General features: G+C 42.7%; 1 protein-coding gene across 1 annotated transcript; it reads left to right on the plus strand.

Annotated features, from left to right (window-relative positions):
• The first annotated feature begins 19 nt into the window (after window positions 1–19).
• On the plus strand, window positions 20–15,773 carry mylipa (myosin regulatory light chain interacting protein a). Its single transcript, XM_046417043.1, has 7 exons — window positions 20–257; window positions 1,536–1,726; window positions 9,704–9,889; window positions 11,231–11,428; window positions 11,544–11,708; window positions 12,760–13,183; window positions 14,027–15,773. Exons 1-7 carry the CDS (start codon window positions 171–173, stop codon window positions 14,225–14,227), a joined length of 1,452 nt encoding a protein of 483 aa, XP_046272999.1. The 5' UTR covers window positions 20–170; the 3' UTR covers window positions 14,228–15,773.
• The last annotated feature ends 4,547 nt before the right edge of the window (window positions 15,774–20,320 follow it).

A 20,320-nucleotide genomic window follows, 5' to 3' on the forward strand; every position in this document is an offset into this window, starting at 1 on the left:
CATGGTATTTCATTGATATAGCTTCCAGCTGGTGGCTACGGATCAGCCACACGGAGTGGAGGGGCTGAGAAAGTGACGAAGGCTTGATGTAGGGGGTTTGAAGAGGGCTCGAGAATTGTTTTGTTATTTTAGGAGTGGCACACCAAAGATTTACAGAAGACGCAGCCAAAATGCTCTGTCACGTTACCCGTCCGGATTCGGTGGTGATGGAAGTGGAAGTTGACGCGAAGGCGAACGGTGAAGACTGTCTGAATAAGGTAGGCTGTGGTGGAGGAATACACATCACGTTTTGTTATTAGGATACCTGTACGAGACACGGTGATCGTGATCGGACATGACAACAGTGTTCTGCTCGTCTTGCAAAACTTTAAATTGCCCACTTTTCCTAAACTTAAAACGACTCGTCGCTTATTTGCGACTCAAGTATTCTGGTAAATAGGGTATAAATAGTAAATAGAGTATTTGATCCCAGTCTCGACACGGCGAGGAATATACTCTACTTGCTGCTTGGCACGATATTCACTTCATGTAAACACAACAGCAACGAAACTATCGACACATCTGCTTCTGTGTTGCACTTAGGGACGGCGGAAACAAAATGTTCTGTTGCAGGGAAAAGACATATCTGTTTGTAAGAATGAATCCTCGAGATGTCAGTTTTTTTGTCGAAATGTTTGACTCGATTTCCCACGCAGAAAAGTTTTGCCACCATAGTGTTAGAATTGCTGGCGGGCGCCTCTACCTACATGGCTTATTAGTCAGATGCAGATGGCTTTGTCAAGGTTACTAGAGTTCATTCTTCTGCCTTTGCACGCTCGCAGCGCTCTCGCTCCGTTCAAACCGAAACTTTCTATGAGATAAAGTTGTTTAGATTCCCCCCCCCTCAAAGAAGACACGAACAGGGAGGCATGAGAACTTTTTCTATCATCAGTAGCCTCAAGTGTTTTTTTCCGCGAACAAAATGCAAAGTTATTTCACTTGCATGGCCTATCCTCCAGCTTGCCATGGGTATGATGAATGGGTTTTATCTCAGCTTCCGGACTCCCTGCAGACGTCCACCAGAAGTTGTGTACTAACCTTTTGGCCGCCGCCGCTGAGGGGGCGTGGGATTGTGGGTTTGATTAGCCCTCTTTTACCCCAGGAGAGCCTCCAAGTTCATCTTATCGTGAGCTTTAGGATACTGATGGGTTTTAAGTCTGTGTTCGAGCAGTGCCGGGGGAGCAACAATCCTCAGAAGAAAAGTGTTTTTGATATGTTTTTGTGTATTTTGATAGTAGCCTCGCGCAGATCTTGTGAAACACTATTAATTCCTGTCAGGGAATTCTGTTGATTTGTGCCACCCTCCTCTGGCAGTCCATAGCCATGGATTGTTCTATTCAAGAACATTTTAGCCTGCCGTCACAACTCAAAGAAAAGAAGCCTGCTCTGTTTAAATAATTTGCTCACCATTTCCCCACACAGTTGGTTTTGGTGTCCTTTTGAATTTCTTTGTCCAAAATCCACTTTTACAACCCAATTTTTTTCTCTCTCTCCAGGTTTGCAGAAAGTTGGGCATAATAGAAGTGGACTACTTTGGGCTGCAGTACACAGGCAGCAAAGGAGAGAACCTGTGGCTGAATCTGAGGAACCGCATCTGCCAGCAGATGGATAATTTGGCGCCCTGTCGACTGAGGCTGCGCGTCAAGTTCTTTGTGGAGCCTCATCTGATTCTGCAGGAACAGACGAGGTATGTTTACCAACTCAAAAAAAAAACTTTGTTTATGGCTATTTAAACAAGTATCGCTGTATTCAGTCACTTCCTGTTTATAACACATTCTCTACCAAATACGTTCACATACATTAAATCAGTTTATTAGATAAGTAACTTTCCTTTCCCTATGGCAAGAAATAAGGGGGGGGGCTACTGTTGGTGAGCTACCTGAGCTAAATCATATTGCTGTCTTTCAATACCAGTGAAATGCCCTGTAGTAACCTCTTGCTGGGAGCTTCCGGGGTTATTATAGGTCATTCTGGCTGAGCACCAGGCAGGAAATGTGATCCAGCAGCTCTGGGGCTGTGGGTTGCTCTGTGCCTGCCCTCAGAGACCTCTGTGTGTCAGCCAGGCCCTCTGTCACTGCCTCCATTCAGCACTAAATAACTTTTGTTGTGCTTTTTTGTTTCAATTGTTTGTGGCCATTTTTGTCTGAACAAAAAGCACAGCCCTCCATTTAACAATTCTGCAGATGCTCTTTGGAAACTGTGTTACAGGACAGTGTAGGGTGTTTTCCCTGATAAATCGCATTTCTACCCAGAATGTTTAGTCCCAGGAACTAAAATCATTTTCTTGCCATTGCTGCCTGCTTTTCCACTGTGGTCTAAAGCCCTGCCAATATCAGACAAATCTGGCGACTGGAGTTTGGAAAAATTGTATGTGTAACTATATTGCACAACAATCGATGTGCTTTGTCGTCATTCCTTCTATCATATGCGTGTGCATGTGTTGAATGAAATATAAACTGATTTTTGAGGATGGTGGCTGAAATAAAATGCTGCGAGTACTGAGCCAGTCAAGAAATGTTCAGTGCAGCCTTACCTGTGAAGTTTCTGTACTTTTCAAAAGTACTTTTTGGGTGGTAAAATAATGTCCCTGGATTTTAATTTAGATCCTGGTCCCTGCTGAGTAAACACCCTGAATTCCTTCAAGGGCTTCTAGTCTCTGGGGAAATTTCCCCACAGTAGAAACAACAACTTGTTTCCTCATCCTGGAGAGCCACTGTTGCAGCTGGTTTTCAGTACTTTTTGAAAGCATCTGGAATTCTTGTGACAATGTGATGTTTTCGACGCGATGACCAGCAAAGAACCCGTTCAATCAAGTGCGTTACTGGAGTCACTCTGACCCCCCACTCTGTCTCCTCTTTCAGCAGATGGGAACAAAAAAACATGAGTCAGAACAAAGCAACAAGCCTTGACAAGTCTAGATCCTGACTCAGTATTCCCCAGCCCCAGTTTTGTTTGAAGTTAAAAATAGCAAGTGCATTTGCAGCCCTCGGAACCTGTCCAAAAGACTTGTTTTACACAGTGTCTAGGGTGATACCGTGGATGCTATATTCGCCCCAGGCGGTGCCACAAGTGTTTGATATTGTGGGGTAGGAGCCATGGATGGTGGAGGGAAGGCAGACTTGAGGGGGGAAATTTGTTTGGTGTCGGTTTAAGCTACGCCACGCTGCTCTTGCCCTCTAGCTCTCACATGCAGACACACACACACACACGCAGCACGCCACTCGAGCTGTTCATTAAACTGACATGTATCTGCTTTGGCCTGAGTTTGTCTGGCATTCCGCTGAGCTCTCGGTTGCTGTCCAGTTCACCCACAGCCCCACCTTCTCACTCCCTCCCTTCACTGTGCTTGATCCAATATAAAGATATCAGCTTTGCCATTTGGCCATATTTTTATCGCTGCCTGATATAAACTGTCCCTGCTCACACTTCCTCTCTCTCCTTCTCAATCGCTCTGCACGACCCCCCACCCCCGCCCCACTCTGGCCCATATTTGGCAAACCTTTTGAAGAAGAAAGTGAAAGACAGCAGGGTGGGAGTGTGAGCATGGAGGACACTTGGCTGCCTGCGCTCTGACCTCCACCAGATTAGCAGGGGTTATCAACAGATGGCTGGCGTCAGGTGGAGGTCATGGGGTTGTGAAAAAAAAGGTGAAATAAAGATGTGAGACGGCAGACAAGGGCGTGAGGGGTTGCTGCTAATAAATACTCACACATGGCACACAGCAACATGCTTAATTTTAATTTATTTTTTTTTTTTTGCACAGCCTTCATGCCATCCATCTGCTCAGCCGTGATATAATTTAAGCAGTGGGGGAACACACACTGGCGTCAGGTTTAGAGATGAGAGATGTTGACAGTACACAGCGGTGGCATTTTGGGGACCAACACACAGCTGTGGGAAATTGCTAACGTCATGTAGAAGGGTTATGAAATCATATCTGGCACTTCTGTGATTTGCTGTCACGTATATTTTATGTTATGTATGAGTAAAGGTGGTCCCAACTTTAAAACTCTGAATTAAAATGTCTAACTTGTAGCCAGTACGTTCATAATTGGAGTGAAATTAGCACTTGAAGAACGAGGCAGAGTCCCAGTTCACTCATGTCTTGTGCCGTCACCTTTAACCTACTTTCTGCCACATCCTCCGCTCAGCTTGTTCTGCCTGCAGGCACGCCTCATCGTTGCAAACACAGAAAACTTCCCTGTGTTGCACATTTTTATTACTCACGGCCTACGTAAAAACAATTCACTCCACACATCATGTTTGCTGTATTTACTGTCAAAAACAAAAATCAGAGACAATGTTAGACAGCAAACGTGTTATTGAAACCGTCAGTCGCTCAGCACTCTTGCTTTGTAACCACACAGTGTGTCTCGGTAGCTCCTTAAGTAGCAGGCAGAGTGTGAGCTGGACTAAATGTTGTCAGCAGCATACGGACAAAGCAAAGGGGCCTCTGTGGTACCGCAACTCTCAGCTGAGCAGCGGGGTGGGCCTCTTTGTCTACGCCCATCTTATAGGCCTTATTACATAACCATGCGCTGAACTGAGCAGGCACAGAGCTGCTTATATAAGCTGCTGTTTGCTCTGCTGCCACGTAAAGCCTAGCAGGTCACTCTGGTGTTCATGCCTGTTCATGCAGCTGACGATTTGTGTACTTTGTGTTAATTCATCTTCCCCTTTTGCAGGGCCTACTTGTGCTGGAAATCTTATATTGAAATGGGAACATTTTCATGGTAATTAATGAGCGCGGATACTGGCTGCTCATTGTATGGTTAATATCCTGCAGTCAGTAAAATGTTCCCAATGTAATCATTAAAAGTTTTGGGGGTTTTTTTTGTAATGCATGCGATGAAGGCGTAGGCCCTATTTGTTTGAGGTGTAAAACTTGAGTTGATGTGATGTAGCTGCACAACTATGGGAAGTAACACTTTTTATTGGTTAAGGGAGCCTGACCCAAGGCTCTGAACAGCAGCCTGTGTTATCTGCATCATTAACCAACCCTTGCTAGGGGGTGTTTCTGGTTTAAATATGTGAATGTTTCCCCTTCATTAGCCCTTGCATTTAACATTCTGATCAGGAAAACACTGGATACACACAGCTATTGGAGGCTTTGCTAACCTGTTTACCCCCCTTTGGTGTCGAGCTCATTTTTAACTTAAATCCAACCAGAAGCCAAGCCAACAACATTTAACTAGGAATTAATCATTTTAATCTTTATGTCTCTTTAGTAATTCTAAGACAAGTTTGCCTCTTTTTTTTTTTTTTTCCCCACCTTAATCAACAGTGTCACAAAAAAAGATAATCAAACAGCAGCCAACATTAAGAAGCAGCTAACAGTAAAAGTTTACTTTCTGTGATATACTACAGTATTTGTAAATTTTTACAAAAAACCCCCCCATGAAAAGTGAGATAAGAGAATTACGTATCTGACAAAGTTCCTACACGGCCTCTTCAGCTGGATGTTCTGCAAAAAACCGTTAGGGGTAATTTATTCAGGTCGCACATCAGCTATCATTTCTAGCTCAGTGTGGCGGACCACGGAGACAATCAAGCCAAAGAGCACACAGGACGCCTGTGGGTCCTCAAATGTTCAAATACACCACCCCAAATTATCATCAGCGTGCTTCACTGTCGGTGATTAGATGCTTTCGCTTTCCCTGTGTGTTTCTTTCCTTCGCAGTTTGTTGCTCACTCGAATAACTTAGTCCTGGTTTGTCTTGTTTGAAGTCACAACATTAGCCCTTATTCAAGAATGACCGCTTTGTTATATTTGTTTGGCGCCTGAACTGAACTTCGGGTGAGTCCTGGGCTTTAATCACCATTTTACCATCAGCGTTCAGCATACAAACAGCTTCTTTGTTTTATTGCTATAAAGCTTTCGGCCCAACTGTGCACAGAGCAGAGTGTGTTATATTTAGCAATTGAAATAGTTATTTTTTGCAACCTTCTGGTAAACTACACAATTAAAACGACAATAAGCAACTGTGTCTGACTTTCCATGCAGCCCACACCTTGAGAGAAGATGCTTAGCAAAGTTTACTATAGTTCATTGACAGATAGTAACCTTACAGCACAGTGATCCTGGCATTGTGTGTTGCTTGACTCACAAACCACATTGTTGAGCGCACAGCCGATGAGGTCTGAAACTCTACTGGTGATTGGCTGGATGAGCTGCAGTCTCCAGGCAGAGGTGTTAGGTTTCACTCTAGTGAGAACGTTTTGTTCTTCTGTGTAGAGCTGACATTCTGCTACTGGGGGAGTAGACACTGAGGTTGAGGCAGAAAACGTTAAAATGAGACAATGGTTTTATAGGGGGCGGAACTGAGCGGAGAAAGTTTAGTGGACTTGGTTATGAGCTTCCATGTACTAGAAAAAGTATGCCAGTTCTTGTTTGATTTTCCTCCGGCACAAGAGTCTTATTCTATAAAGATCAAAATGGTTCAACACTGAATTGCTTAAAACACAAACACAGCATTCTGGGATATTTCAGGACTGGGCAGGAGACCTTATTATCTCATCCCCTTAGCATAGCTCTGTAGCCTGTGACCTGTTTTCAAATATTATTTCTCAGTTCAGGCCTGCTTTAATTGAATTATTCCAGCCAGGCAATCAAGTATTTGCACATTTCTGCAGCACCCCACACGATCACTTCCCTAACCACTGTTTTGAAGCACTGTTTTTATTTCTCCTTCTGTTAACATTCACGTTGGTATTATGACTGCAAATGAGTAAGCCTCTTATGGCTGTGATTATGGGTTATCTCTGTGAAGGGCAAACAATGATGAGGGTTTATACAATGTAATATGGTAAAAGTAGGCCGGGAGACTTTGGTCTTGACACCGACTTCCTGGCATTCAGTCTGTGTATATGGAACAAGGCGACGCTGTGCTGATGGCTGCAACACACTTCGCAGATGACTTTGTTTTGATGCAACTGTGTGTGAATAGCAAATGTGTGTTGGTCTTTGGTGATCTTAGGACTAATGTCTGACAAGCTAATTTAGAGGCAAAGCTTAGAGGTATTTCTTTCCCCCTAAATAAAAACACACCTGGTAATGTGTGACTAAGGTCCTGTTTTTGTCAGGTTTGGCAGAGTGCGTAACTGACTCCTCTCATGCAGCCTCAGGGAGGTCGGTCAGGAACAGCTTTGAGTGAACTATAGTTACCTGTTCACTTATTGGGCTTATGGGCGAGCTGTGTGTTCTTCGAAATGATAATTGAATTTTTGGCTTGAGCTCAGCAAAGCACGCACACCTGTTTACACATGTGCACTTCCCACAACACCAGGAATGCACGAGTCAGATGTCTCGCTGAGTGTTGCATGCCACGATCCGCATTGTTATCGTTGGTTGGTTAAATGGAACAACAGCTGAGGTTAAATTCAGAGTAAGTAACCTGAGAGAAGACTTGGTGTCAGCGTGACAACACCAAACTAACAGGACAGGACACGTGCAGAGGTACGTTTGAGATATTAAATGCCTTGCTCACTGGAACAGCGACCGACAGTAACCTTTTGCCAATCCCCGCATGAACTAGAGTAACCTCCGCGGCTTGCCCTATAGTAACCTTTAGTCGGCACCCTGTCATAAAAAGCCGGGCCTATTGTTTGTGTCAGGCAGGTAGCTAACTAGCAGCGCTCCATCACATGATGCCTGCTGGGCCTGACACAATAGAGTGCAGTGTTTGTGTGTGTTGGAGGGAATGGGATGTTTAACACCATATCAAAGCACTGTTTGTTATGCCTGAGGCTAGTCAGCTATAGGGGTTCGTTGTTATGGTCTGGCTTTATCAGGGCGGTGTAGGCCGACTTTGTTTGTGTGCCTCACAGCTGCCTGTCGCTACTGTTGCTTCTCTTCTGAAGCACCGTGTGTTGGATGAGGTGTGTCTGTGTTATTGCACACTGTGCCAGCAGTTACCTTACACAAGTGTGCATATTCTGCCACCAGTCATGTGCTACTCCCTTGAGCGTCTGGATTCTTTGGTCCCATAAGACGATGGAGGAAGCGTCACCCCTCCAGCTCCGTGCCATGTCGTCCGTGGCTCCCACTAGACATCTCCTAAACAAAATGCAAAGGGTTCATGTAAACTCCATAAAGGGGAGACGAGTGCTGCCTCCTCCCTGCGATCAAAGTGTCCCTCTAAATCTTCTCAAACATCCTCAAGTCACAGTTTGACCTGATTTGCACAAATGAAAAATGTCTCTCTTTGCATCATGCTTCAAAGAGAACTCTAGCCCAAGGGAGATTTTCTAAGTGAAAATAACAAGCAGTTTCAGGCACAGTCTGGTTTTAGTCTACCACACCACATCAGGATGTGGTAGACTAAAACACTCAATTTTAAAGATTGTTTTGTTGTACCAGAATTGGATGGAAACACAGAATACCCAGGACCACTAGAATTCTTTCTTCACAGGATGCCAAACTTATACTTTCATTTCTGGTATTGTCAATTGTGGAATATATTTAGTATACAGTGTGTGATCACAGAGGAAGCGTGCATGGCCCGTGTTTGCGTCAACTATGTGCGAAGACCAAAAATGGAATAGTTGTATTGTATTTCTAATATGAGGGAATGCATGGGAGAAAAAAAATGAAAAGTCATTTAAAAAGAAAGACATTGAGTCATGAGGCACATTAACAGGATCCCAGCCAGTCAACAACATTAACCAGTGGAAAGCTGTCAGACTTGTTGGACAGAAGCAGGAAACTGCAAACAGGCTGTTGCATGTACAATCTCCTTAAGGTTGCTGTGCCATAGGTCATCACAAGAGAGGATCTGTTCAGGTTACTTTAGTTCAGCGCTCTTCATGCTGCTCGGATCGAACCGGTTAGGGTGTTACTCCTCGTGTGACTCCTCTTGTGTCATGCTGCCAGAAGAAAGGATTCTTCACATCTTCTGGTCAAAACAATGGAAAGGACCAGCCATGGCTTATTTTTTTGAGCATTTAGGTGTTTTCATTGGCCACACCAGAGCTCAGTGTTTTCATTTAATCCTTCAATCCAAACAGCAACAATGGTTTTTGTCCACCATAAATCTTTGAAATATCAAAGATTAACTCTCACTTCACAAACTCACTTTACTTCCAACAAGAGGAATGTCAGGCAAAACAAGATTAGTGGTAACTCAGTTTGTCTATAAATGGGCATATTGAGTGTGATGATCTGGTTCAGTGATCATCACACTCATGCACACAGAGCACGGTGCTGGTCATTGTGACATTGTGGTGTTCAACATTCAGACTTCAACAGCACAGTGGTGGCCAGCAGAAATACTTCAAGTGCTTGTTGATGCCCTCTGTTCCCTCTCAACATCCACTTCCTCCGGTGAATTCTCACATGAAGGAAGTTTGTTTTGAGGAAGAGGTTGAAAAAGAGAAAGTGAGTCATTGTGGCTATTGAACAAATGGCACAGCCATTTTCCTTCTTCTGCGCACACACACACAAAACACCTGTTGTGCTTGTGCTGTGGTGAAATTCTATCCCTACATTGACCACCTGCTCTGGGCTGTTTGCGCTCCAGGCGTCCTTACTCCATGAAAAAGTCAGCTGAAAGTGGGCACTGTTTGTAATGGGGTGCACAAAAATGTTTTGTTTGTTTTTGTCTACTGAGACACATTGGAAGCTGAAAATTTTCCCAGTTGACACGTTGTGTTTTCTGTCCATCAGGCACATCTTTTTCATGCACGTGAAGGAGGACCTCCACAACGGTCACCTACGCATGGGCTCAGAACAAGCAGAGGAGCTGAGTGCACTGCTGGCACAGGCTGAGTTCGGCGACTACAACCAAAACACCGCCCAGTACTGGTACTCGGAGCTGTGCGGGGAAGAGCCCAGCACTGCTACTATGGACAGGTAAATGGTAAACCTTACACAGGCTTCAAGAGCAGCAGGAGATTGAAATGGTTTAATTGTAAGGCAAAATGTTTGTTTCATTATTGTTTTGCTTTTCTCAAGCACTCAACCAGAATCTCTTTGTTCTTTCCACATCTAACCGTAACAAATACCCAATCGCGACCCCAAACCGCCACTAATGATGCTGATTTCGTTTACACAAGATAACGGGAATTTGAAAATTGCTGTAATAGCCAGTTGTAGCCTGTGCACAGACTTGAGCTATGAGTACACCTCACACAGCGACACAGTTTGTGTAGGCTGTTTGACATGCACACAAACAAAGATCAGCCAAACAGAGCGGCTGGCAGGAAACCATGTAGCATGTGTTTGCACTAACAGAATCCATTGTACATCATGGGTGTTTTCTCTGTAAACAAAAAGAGGGTTGGTTTCGCTCTTGCAAAGTTCTTTAGTGGGTCCCATTATGCGAACACCACACCACGCTGTCCCACCTGCATCTGTTGGGAATTTATCCAAGACTGCAGCGTCTCCATTTTCTAATCAATACCTCCTGGAACCATTTGTTGTTCGCATGGCACCGTTCGCCAAACACTGAGACTCCTAAATTATACATTATCAAATCCCATCTGCCAAACCTGCCACATTAAACTCTTTGTTCATCTGCTGTACAGAAGCCAGCAAGCATTGTTGTTCTCTGCTACACCTACATTCACTCCAGCCTGTTGTATATGCAGGTGCATACATGTCCCAACAGTTATTTTATACACATTTCATAGAATGATGTCTCTACTGTGGATAAATATGATATACATGTGCTATTAGCAGAGGTGGAATGAGTACTAGAAAACTATATTCAAATGAAAGTACTGTTCAAAAACTTTTACTCAAGATAAATGTAAAAGGTAGGTCAGATTTCATAATGTTAATCACTTTTTGGCGATATTTTTCTTAAAATGCAGCAGCAGTACAATACTCCACCTCAAGTAAAATCGGTGATTTAAAATAAATAGCAAGAGGGGCCATTAGACATTTTCTACAGCAGTCTGTAGAAAGCAGCAGGCTTCACTCGCGTAAAGAAGCACTCAGCTGTGCTGCCAAAGTATCAAGCTCCTAAGTAGAGTTGTCAGAAAAGGCCCAGTTTAACATCAGCACTTTCTGCCTGAGGTTGACAGCTAAAACACACTCTAGAGCTGCGTTTATCCTGCTTGTATAATACAGCCGTCACAATTTCTTGAGTTAAAACGTCTTGATGATAAAGTTTGTGTGAGAAAATGTCATTTCTAGTCTGAGCTTTGGAGCCAAATAAACTTACGTGGTTGTGTTTCTTCCCTTGTGCAGCATCGTATCCAGACACAAGGCTCTGGACGGTTCAAGCCAGGGCTCAGTGGAGTATCAGGCCCTGCAGCTAGTCTCTTCTCTGGAGCATTATGGGGTGGAGTGGCACTGGGCTCGCGACGCAAATGGCCAGCGGCTTGCCATAGGAGTCGGCCCTGAAGGCATCGCCATTTGCAAGGAGGACTTCAGCCTAGTCAACAGGTATGCTCGCCTCGACATCTGCAAATGAATTTTCTTATTATCATGATGGTATGTTGCAGTAGAAGTCGACAGGTTGAGATGAAGATATAATTGTTTCTTCTCTTTTTGATCTTAGAGTAAGCTATCCAGTCATCCAGATTGCCACTCAGTCTGGGAAGACTGTGTACCTGACAGTTACCAAGGACACAAGTGACAGTGTGGTGCTTCTGTTCAAGCTCATCAGTAACCGGGCTGCCAGTGGCCTGTACCGGGCCATCACAGAGACTCACGCCTTCTACAGGTGAGAGCTAAACACAGACACACACTACAGTTATATAGCTGTGCAACTGGATTTTAATAAAAGTGGATTCAAGCCATCTAATAACCTGCTGCAAGTCAATACTGCTTTAAATTATTAGAGAAGAGTTAGTGGTCGACTACAGACGGTAGCTCACCTTGTGCGTTGAGACAAGACAGCAATTCAAATTAATTTTAAACTCGGCTGCTCATTTGAGTTCCGTGTTTCCATATGGGTCAATGTCAACAGTGTTTTCCCCAGCTGTAAGTCATTCACAAATCTGGCCTGCTTTTGAACAACCATCATATGCAATGTAGCATGTTTTTAGTGAAATAAAAGTTAATTGTTCACTTTCGTCAAAAACTAGTAAATGATGAACAAACATGACCTAAATCAGTTCTGCGAGTCGTTGCGCTCTGCTTGGCTTACTTAATAGCTAACTTCTTTCTCCCAAATTTGAACACAATAGGTGTTGCTCCTGTTTCGTTTAAACCCTTTATTATGCTAGAATTGCATGCAAAGTGGTACACAAAGCCACTGAAAAACAGGTACTTGACCCAAATGAGCAAGGATGGGATCATAGATTGGACAGTACATTCTTCACTGGGTAAAGACAGCATTTTTCCTTTCCATAGACAGTGTGTGGGTGGTTTTGTTTGTGTGTCTCAAATTTGCAGCAAGCTTGGACAATTCAAATGGATGATGGATGAATTTGTTCTCAGTCAGTCACAATAGTACAAAAGACAGCCCCGTCCTTTTGTTTCAGGAATGGCTTTTAGTTCACAGTTTGCACTTTTGTGGTCAGGCACACCATCCTGCTTACTGAGAAACAGTACTTATCTCACACAGGTGACTGAGGCATCATCAGCAGGATGAACATCAAGTGTAGCTTTAATCTGCAGTGTAGGGGGATATTAAATAAATAAACAACACAACAGTGAGGGAAAGAAGAGGTCGATGTCTTGCTGCCAATAATTTTGGAATTGGTAGGTTGTTGGATCATAATGCTCTGATTTTGCTGACATTAGTAATCATGTCTTGTTTTAATTTGTAGGTGTGACACAGTCACTAATGCAGTGATGATGCAGTACAGCAGAGACTTTAAGGGCCACCTAGCTTCTCTTTTCCTCAATGAAAACATCAACCTGGGCAAGAAGTACGTTTTTGACATCCGACGTACCTCCAAGGAAGTGTACGACCACGCCCGCCGTGCCCTCTACAACTCCGGCGTTGTGGACCTGATGTCCCGATCCGGCAGTGGCGAGCGCTCCTCTCCGTCACGCTCCCCAAGCGGAGACGAGCAGCATGACGAGGGGCTGGACTGCGGCAGCTGCCAGCAGAGCCGAGCCCTGCAGGAGCGGCTGCAGAAGCTCAGAGAGGCTCTGTTGTGCATGCTGTGCTGCGAGGAGGAGATAGATGCTGCGTTCTGCCCCTGCGGCCACATGGTGTGCTGTCAGACCTGCGCAAATCAGCTGCAGGTGAGACTCATCTTCACCCATTGCGAAAATCAGTCACAGTGTGTGGGTATGAGACATGGCAGTGCTGCTGACCTTTGCTGTACTGAAAAAGCTGATGTCAACACGACTTTAGAAGCAGTGCTTTATAAAAGTGGTTTAGATGACAGGGCAACAATTGATTTGTTTTCTGTTTGGTTCTTGACTCAAAGAACCTCAGCCTACTTTAAGCCTCCAGCTACACTGAAAGCTCTTTAATTATACTTAAGTTATAACTTCTGATCCTTTTTATGGTCCTTTAAACAATATCCAAAGCTTTGCTTACACTCTGCTGACCTGACTGTCCCCCCACTTAATCAGCTAAATGTTGCCCTTCTTTGTGAAAGCAGATTGTGTGTGTGTGTGTGTGTGTGTGTGTGTGTGTGTGTTATGAAGGGATTATACCAGCCAGCCAAGTCTTACTTCCATTAACTCAACTAAGAAATGTGGCCCAGATAATAGACGAGTGAATGAGTCAGTAGAAACTTAAGACAAGAGAAGTTCCTCTGCTTTTAGCGTGAGTGTGGAAACAGTTTTCACACGTAGCTGTCCATTCAACTGGTTCATGACTTCATTTGTCTTGATCTTTACTGATCTGTTGGTCATATGAGCTGAGTGACAGCAGCTGTACTCTCCCCAGCTCATTTTATGAGTGAGCACGTTTCCTTTCCGTGGTACGATGTGATTGTGGTTGCATATTCTCATGACTTGCACCTTTTTGTTTTGCTGGCTTTGACACCTCTTGGTTAAAAGCAATAATTGACCTTGTATCACACTCAACCAGAAATGTGGGAACTCTGCGCTTAATACTTCTCCCTTTTCCCTCAGCTGTGTCCGGTGTGTCGGTCGGATGTGGAGCACGTGCAGCACATCTACCTGCCCACCTGCACCAGCCTGCTAAACCTGACGCTGACTGACAACCACCTGCACCGAAGTAGCAGCGGCATTCCTGCGCCCATCCACAGAGAAATGGCTTCTTCTCGTAGCCGCTCTGCCACAGAGTATGACCACAAGATCTACCACACATAAAGTCAACTCCACTGAACCCATCAAACTCTACTATGAACACTTGAAAGCTGGTTTCATGAAGAAGGAACGTTTCTCGTCCGTCTGCGTGGACTCCTTGAACTACCAAACCTATAGAAACTCCTGAGCATAATCAAAGATCGACAAAACCACTCCCTCATCTGGTGTGTGTGTGTGTGTGTGTGTGTGTGTTTGTGTGTGCTTTTTCACTTTGTCCCATAAGACTATCAGTTTGTCTTGATCTATTCTGAGTACTGTTATTACTGCTATTGAATGTGTGTCATTCTGTCCAAATATTGTACGTTTTAAACAGTTTCTCCCCTGCCACATTATTTTTAGATTAAGTTCTTATTTAAATTATTGCATCAGTTGACCTGATACTGAATAGAAACATTTTGGTTTTTTTTTTTTTTTTTTTGACCCATGCTTTGAGTGTGTTTAGGTTTTGTTTTGTTTTGTTTCTTTGCTCCATATCAGGCTCCTGGCCACAGAACCCGAACCATATCCACATGATGAATGTATGTGTTTGAGAATAGCTTAACACTGTACATAAGAGCTTTTCTTTTTTCTTCTTTTTTTAAAGACTTTCTGACATTCTGTTTTTGATTTGAGCAGAGAATTTTATGGTGTAACAGAGTGAGATGCTTTTGTTTTTATATTTGATTTCTCATTTGTTTTTTTTTCATGTTCTGTGTTTGTCATGTCAGTTAGGGGTTATTTTGAGGCTAAGCAGCGCTGCTCTGGGTATAGCTCTGCATACTAATAAGACACACCAGGCGATCAGGCCAACAGGGCCCATGGAGGCTCTTTCAGCCCACCGGCAATGTGACCGGGAACGTGAAATGCAGTATCATGCTGACACTCCCATAATCTCCTTCACCTCAAAACGGGTCTTGTTGATTAACTGCCACTCATCCAAAACAAGTCTGGTTTCTTCGCCTGCTGCACATTTTACATTTCTATCTCCATGCCAACAGAGAGTTAGAAATTGAGAACACAAAATGTTCTTCTAATAGACAAAGAACCACAAGGTTATATATTTTTACAGCAGCAGCTTCCTCTGAAAACCTCAGCTATAAATTTCTTCTCTTGGGTGTACTAGTGCTTTCCTTTTGATATTTTAAAGGGTACTAGGAGATCTGTCCGTGCAATACTTGCTTGCTTTTTTGAAAAGCTTTTCATTTTCAACTTTTTATTTAATTTCAAAAACTGTATTTAAAAAGAAAAAAAAAACAGCAACTACATTGTCACTTTACCAAGGAAGTTTTCCACATGCCTGTAGAGAGTTTGGCCTTAATGTAGCAGCAACACACAGTGTTTATTATAAACTTTCTGGGAAAACTTAATTTCTTTAATGCTGACTCATTAAGCTAAGTCACTGCAGGGGAAGTACTTTTATTTTTCACATTGTACAAGTAGCGATTTGTTTCTGTTTTCTGAAGCAAAAGCCACTATGCTCTGTAAAATGACTCTTAGAGTTAAATAATTTTTATATATTCTGTTTTTAGCAAAAGAGAAAGTATTAATAAAGTTGTTTTTTAAAAACAAACTCTGGTTTTGTGGGACATGATAGAATTCTGTATGTTATGTGAAAGCACTTACACTTGACACCCTATTTAGAGGAGACAAGTAAAACCAAAAATTCAATCAGTTTTAGGAATTCTAATTCATAGACTGGGCTATATGTCGAATTTAAAAAATGCTACTTGGTACACTGAGTAAAGAGGATCCACTAGGCCATTAGTTCCCAACCTGGAGCCTGGGAACCCCTGAAGACCATGAAATACATCACCGGATGAGTAACAGGGAAATTATTTTTTACTTTCCTTAAATTTGTGCCTTTTTCTTGTACTGGAGGGATTTTTTTTTACCACTCCTTACCAAAAGTCCCTCCAACAATGTCAGAAGAGGGTACATCATGTCCACTAAGGCCATGACCTTTTGATGAGGGGTTTAAAGAGATAACCAAGCAAAAACATTGGGAACTCTTGGTTTAGGCTGACCAGTCATCTCCCTCACGACACTATGACATTCAGGCTACTGTTCCAGATTTACTGATAGATAATAAATTCTCAAATTGAAGAGTTGTTATCACCATTCACAAGACTTGTCCTTTTTACAGAGTTGTCAAGGTAAATAGATGAACCTGCTGTCTTGAAATAGTCAGGCCTCGGAGACATCAGCTGAAAACATGGTGAGAAGAAAAAGGGCAGAATGTTTTTGGCCTCCTGTGTGGAGTGACTACCTGCCATGACTTAAGTCCTCACTTCTGCTCCCCAGGTGTATCGTACACTGAAAAGGTCAACGTGTCTTTTGTCATCGTCAGACAAGGAAAAGGAATTTGAGAGCTGCACAGTCTGTGGTGCAAAGAGCTTCTCTAAGTCGATGAGAAATGACAAGCTCCACTGGACTGTGATTATGGAGTCCGCAAATAAGACTGAAGTACAGCGGCTATTGATTAGTCTGCCTTACTGATCTCTTCCTCTCTGAATCCCTCTGTCTTTTCATGACTTCCTGAATGAGAACGCTAATGTCTTTTGTCCCCCTTTTCTCTTGATTTTTTTATTTGCTCTCATTAAGACTCCAAGGAGCCAGCAACAGGTAATTCTTTTTTGTTCTGTCTGATGCTGGTTATTGTGTTGTTCTTTTCCAACTTGCAAACCATACTGGCTGCAATAAAGTGAAAAAGATCTATAAAGGGGACAAGCTGCAGTCTCAGAGCAGTGATGCATGCTGTCTGCTGAATGACAACCAGTTTTTGAAGATACTGTCTGCATTCTTGGCACAGATCACATTTGTGCACATGTACCCACAAACAGGGCTGATGCTTTGTCTCGACAAAGTGACATGTCGTTGAAGCATTCAAACAGGAAAACTATCAGTCACGTCAGGAAGAAGGTGGATTTTTAGCTTATGGTACTGTGATACATGGCTCAAGAAAGCAGTGATAAATGGAAAGACTGCGGAGATGTTAAGCTCTTTGAAACGCAAACAAAATCTGACAATGTTTTCTTTTGTCACACTAAATCCAAAACTGCATTAATCCTTTATTGAGAAATTTCCAACAATATATGGATTTTGCAGTGGGAGGTGACATGTGGAGCTGGTGTCACAGAATAATAGAAAGAGAAAACTAAAAAGGCTTAGTGGATTTGCCTAATCTGTTGCATATTTATGTTCTACAGGAATTGTATTTCAATAAAACTCCCCCGGAATGTGTGACATTTACAACCCTTTTAATGATTTGTTGAAACAATTAAAGGAGAGGTTCACCACTTCTCGAGAAAAATATGTAAATCTCCTTTTTAAACCCAGGAAGCTCACAGAAGATTCACACATATTTTCACATGTTCTGCCAGAAATATTCATAAGCCATTCTTTTCACTGTATCGGGTTTTATTGGCTTTATTTTGCAAATGCAAAAGAGTGAGAGTCAATAAAACCTAATGGAGGTGTGCTCCATGACCCATTTCCATCAAGATAACAGACACTTGTCACTATAATGCACTGGGAGTTATTGTATATTTTTAATACTGATGGATACAGAGTTTCTCAAAACTGAACTACTGGTAAGGTTGTGCTACTTGTGAATAGAAAAAAAAATGGGAAAGAGCATAATTTATAGCACAGACAAAAGAGACATGGGGAGGTGTTTCAGGGGGGATATGATTTGTGGCTAGAGGGAGAGTGTTGTACTATAAATGCTTGAATTTATGAAATGTCAGCCTAATCTTAATGTCATCTCAGATCCATATCGGACAGTTTGCACAGATGGCTCCTCGTGTGTTTATTGGCCTGTACAGTGCATTTCCTTCACACGCACTATCAATCCCAGACAGAGGTTTTCCACTGGCCTGCACAACTGCCATCAGTGTTGCTGCTCAAAGAATGGGAGTTCAATTTAGGACACAGTGAGCCTCAAAATTTCATTTTTCAGTTCTACCTTTTCAGACGGCAGTGAGTGATGTAAAGTATGAGGGCATCGGCCGTCTCAAGCTTGTGCTTTGTCCCTTACTGACTGCTCGTTTTAGTCCCTCAGTCAGTCAGTCAGTTGATTGAAAGAAAAATTAATTCTAAACTATTTTGATAATCGATTAATCACGTCAGGCATTTTTTTAAAGCAAAAATTACAAATATTTGCTGGTTCCAGTTTCTTGCGGAAATGGAAGCATTTTCTGCTTCTCGTTATCATTTCTGATAGTAAATGAAGATGAGATTGTGGATAAAATAAGCGATTTGTCATTTTGGTGGGAAATTTCATCACAATGTTATGACTTTGTACAAAAGAAATGATAAATTCTTTACTTGTGAAAATAATCTCCAGTTTAATCGATACTGGAAATAATCCAGTTAGTTAGTGGAAACCCCAGCTCGTTCATGACTTACATAACATACTTTAGAACTAAGCATATAGCCTATAGTCCAGTTATACAATATTTATTTTAATAAACAGGATAACATTGTTCTTATAAGGCACCAAGGAGAGGAGAGCATGAAGCAAAACAGATCTACAAATAAACAAGTCTGCTCCATTCCTCTGCATGTCACACTGACTCTGAAAGCTTGCCATGCTTTCCTTAAAGTCAGAGTGACATTTGGCCTTCTCTGGAGTTTGAGCCTATTATTGTTATTTTTTACACTTACGTCTGTTTAAGTATAGCTCAGGCAGAATCCAGGGCCTTCTGAGAAAGAGGAAGCGCTGCACATTTAGCTCAACGTTGTCTCCTGGCTTCAAATTCTAGTTCATCACTGCAAACCTCACAAAGCAGCGCATATTCCCCGATGGAAAGGATTCCTCTTCATCCTCGTCACCTGAGCCGCTCACACGGAAAACAAATAGAATTTTTAAGTTCTTATCATTTCAACTCATGCCAGAAAGAAAACATCAAAGATTCTTACCAACCTCTCCCACCCACCGCCATGTGGTTTTCACATCTGCTCAGCCCAATGACACACACGGGGAAACACAGCTCCTCTGAATGTCTTTGAGATAAGTTTCCTCAAGGCAAATGCAGCCCACCTCTGGATGCCATCGTCAGCTGCTGGATACAGGGTCAGACGGTCTATAGAGTGTGTGTGTGTGTGCATGCCTCCGTGTTCTCTCAAAAGTTTTAGATGAGTGTAAACAGCATGCCAGTGCTGGGCTACACAATGTTCTCCATGCAGAGAATGTTGTCATTAGCAGGTCCACTTCACCATGTTATTGTGAAGTCTGGAGCTGCTACAGACAGCAAAGGCCCTACGTTCTCTGTGTATTTTCTTTGTCCAGGTTAGCTAATGAAATGCAGCAAGAAATACATCTGCATTGCCAGATAGCATTTTCTTGTGAGTAAGAAAATGTGTTTTTTATAAGCGTATAAATCTCCATGATGGATGAGTTGCGGACACAGTGAATGTTGCATAAATAAAAATATGTGCATATGAACAAAACTAAGAGTCTAAAGACATATTAGCAGCTCTATTCTCACAATGGTGTTTTGATATAAAAGCTGATGCAGCCCTGGTAACATGCTCACAGCGAAAATGCTAACATGCTGATGTTTACCATGTTAGTTTTGCATGTTTGTATGGTAACATTTGTGAATTCACTAGACACTAAGTACAAGCGAAGCTGATGGGAATGTAATCAGCTTTGCAGGTATTTGCTCATAAACCAAAGTATTGGCCAAATTATGGGTAATGGTGGGAAAAGCAAATTCAACCAGTGGGCAACATTTCGCTCAAATCCACAAATGTGAACATAATCGCGGTGCTACAGGAAACATCAGTGGATCTGCAAAGGATTTATTGGGATTTATCATCTTGGAACCATGAATTACCAAAGGTCCAACAGCTGTGGAGATAAGGACTAAAAAGGTGCACTCACATCCATTTAATAACCCCAGACTTTTGTATAGGACAAGTCTGAAAACAAAGTTAAACATTATAGATACTGTGTGTTGGTTTGAGCAGTGAGAGTGACTCATGCCATACAAGCAATAAAACCTGCATGTCCATACAGAAAAAGGGGCTTGCTGCTCTTTCACCTACTTCCTAACTCATCGTGCAACTCAGACGAACACCTGTGACTCCAGCTGTGACCGCGTCAAGCCGACA

This window comes from Scatophagus argus, chromosome 17 (genome assembly GCF_020382885.2).
Source record: "Scatophagus argus isolate fScaArg1 chromosome 17, fScaArg1.pri, whole genome shotgun sequence".
NCBI lineage: Eukaryota > Metazoa > Chordata > Actinopteri > Scatophagidae > Scatophagus > Scatophagus argus.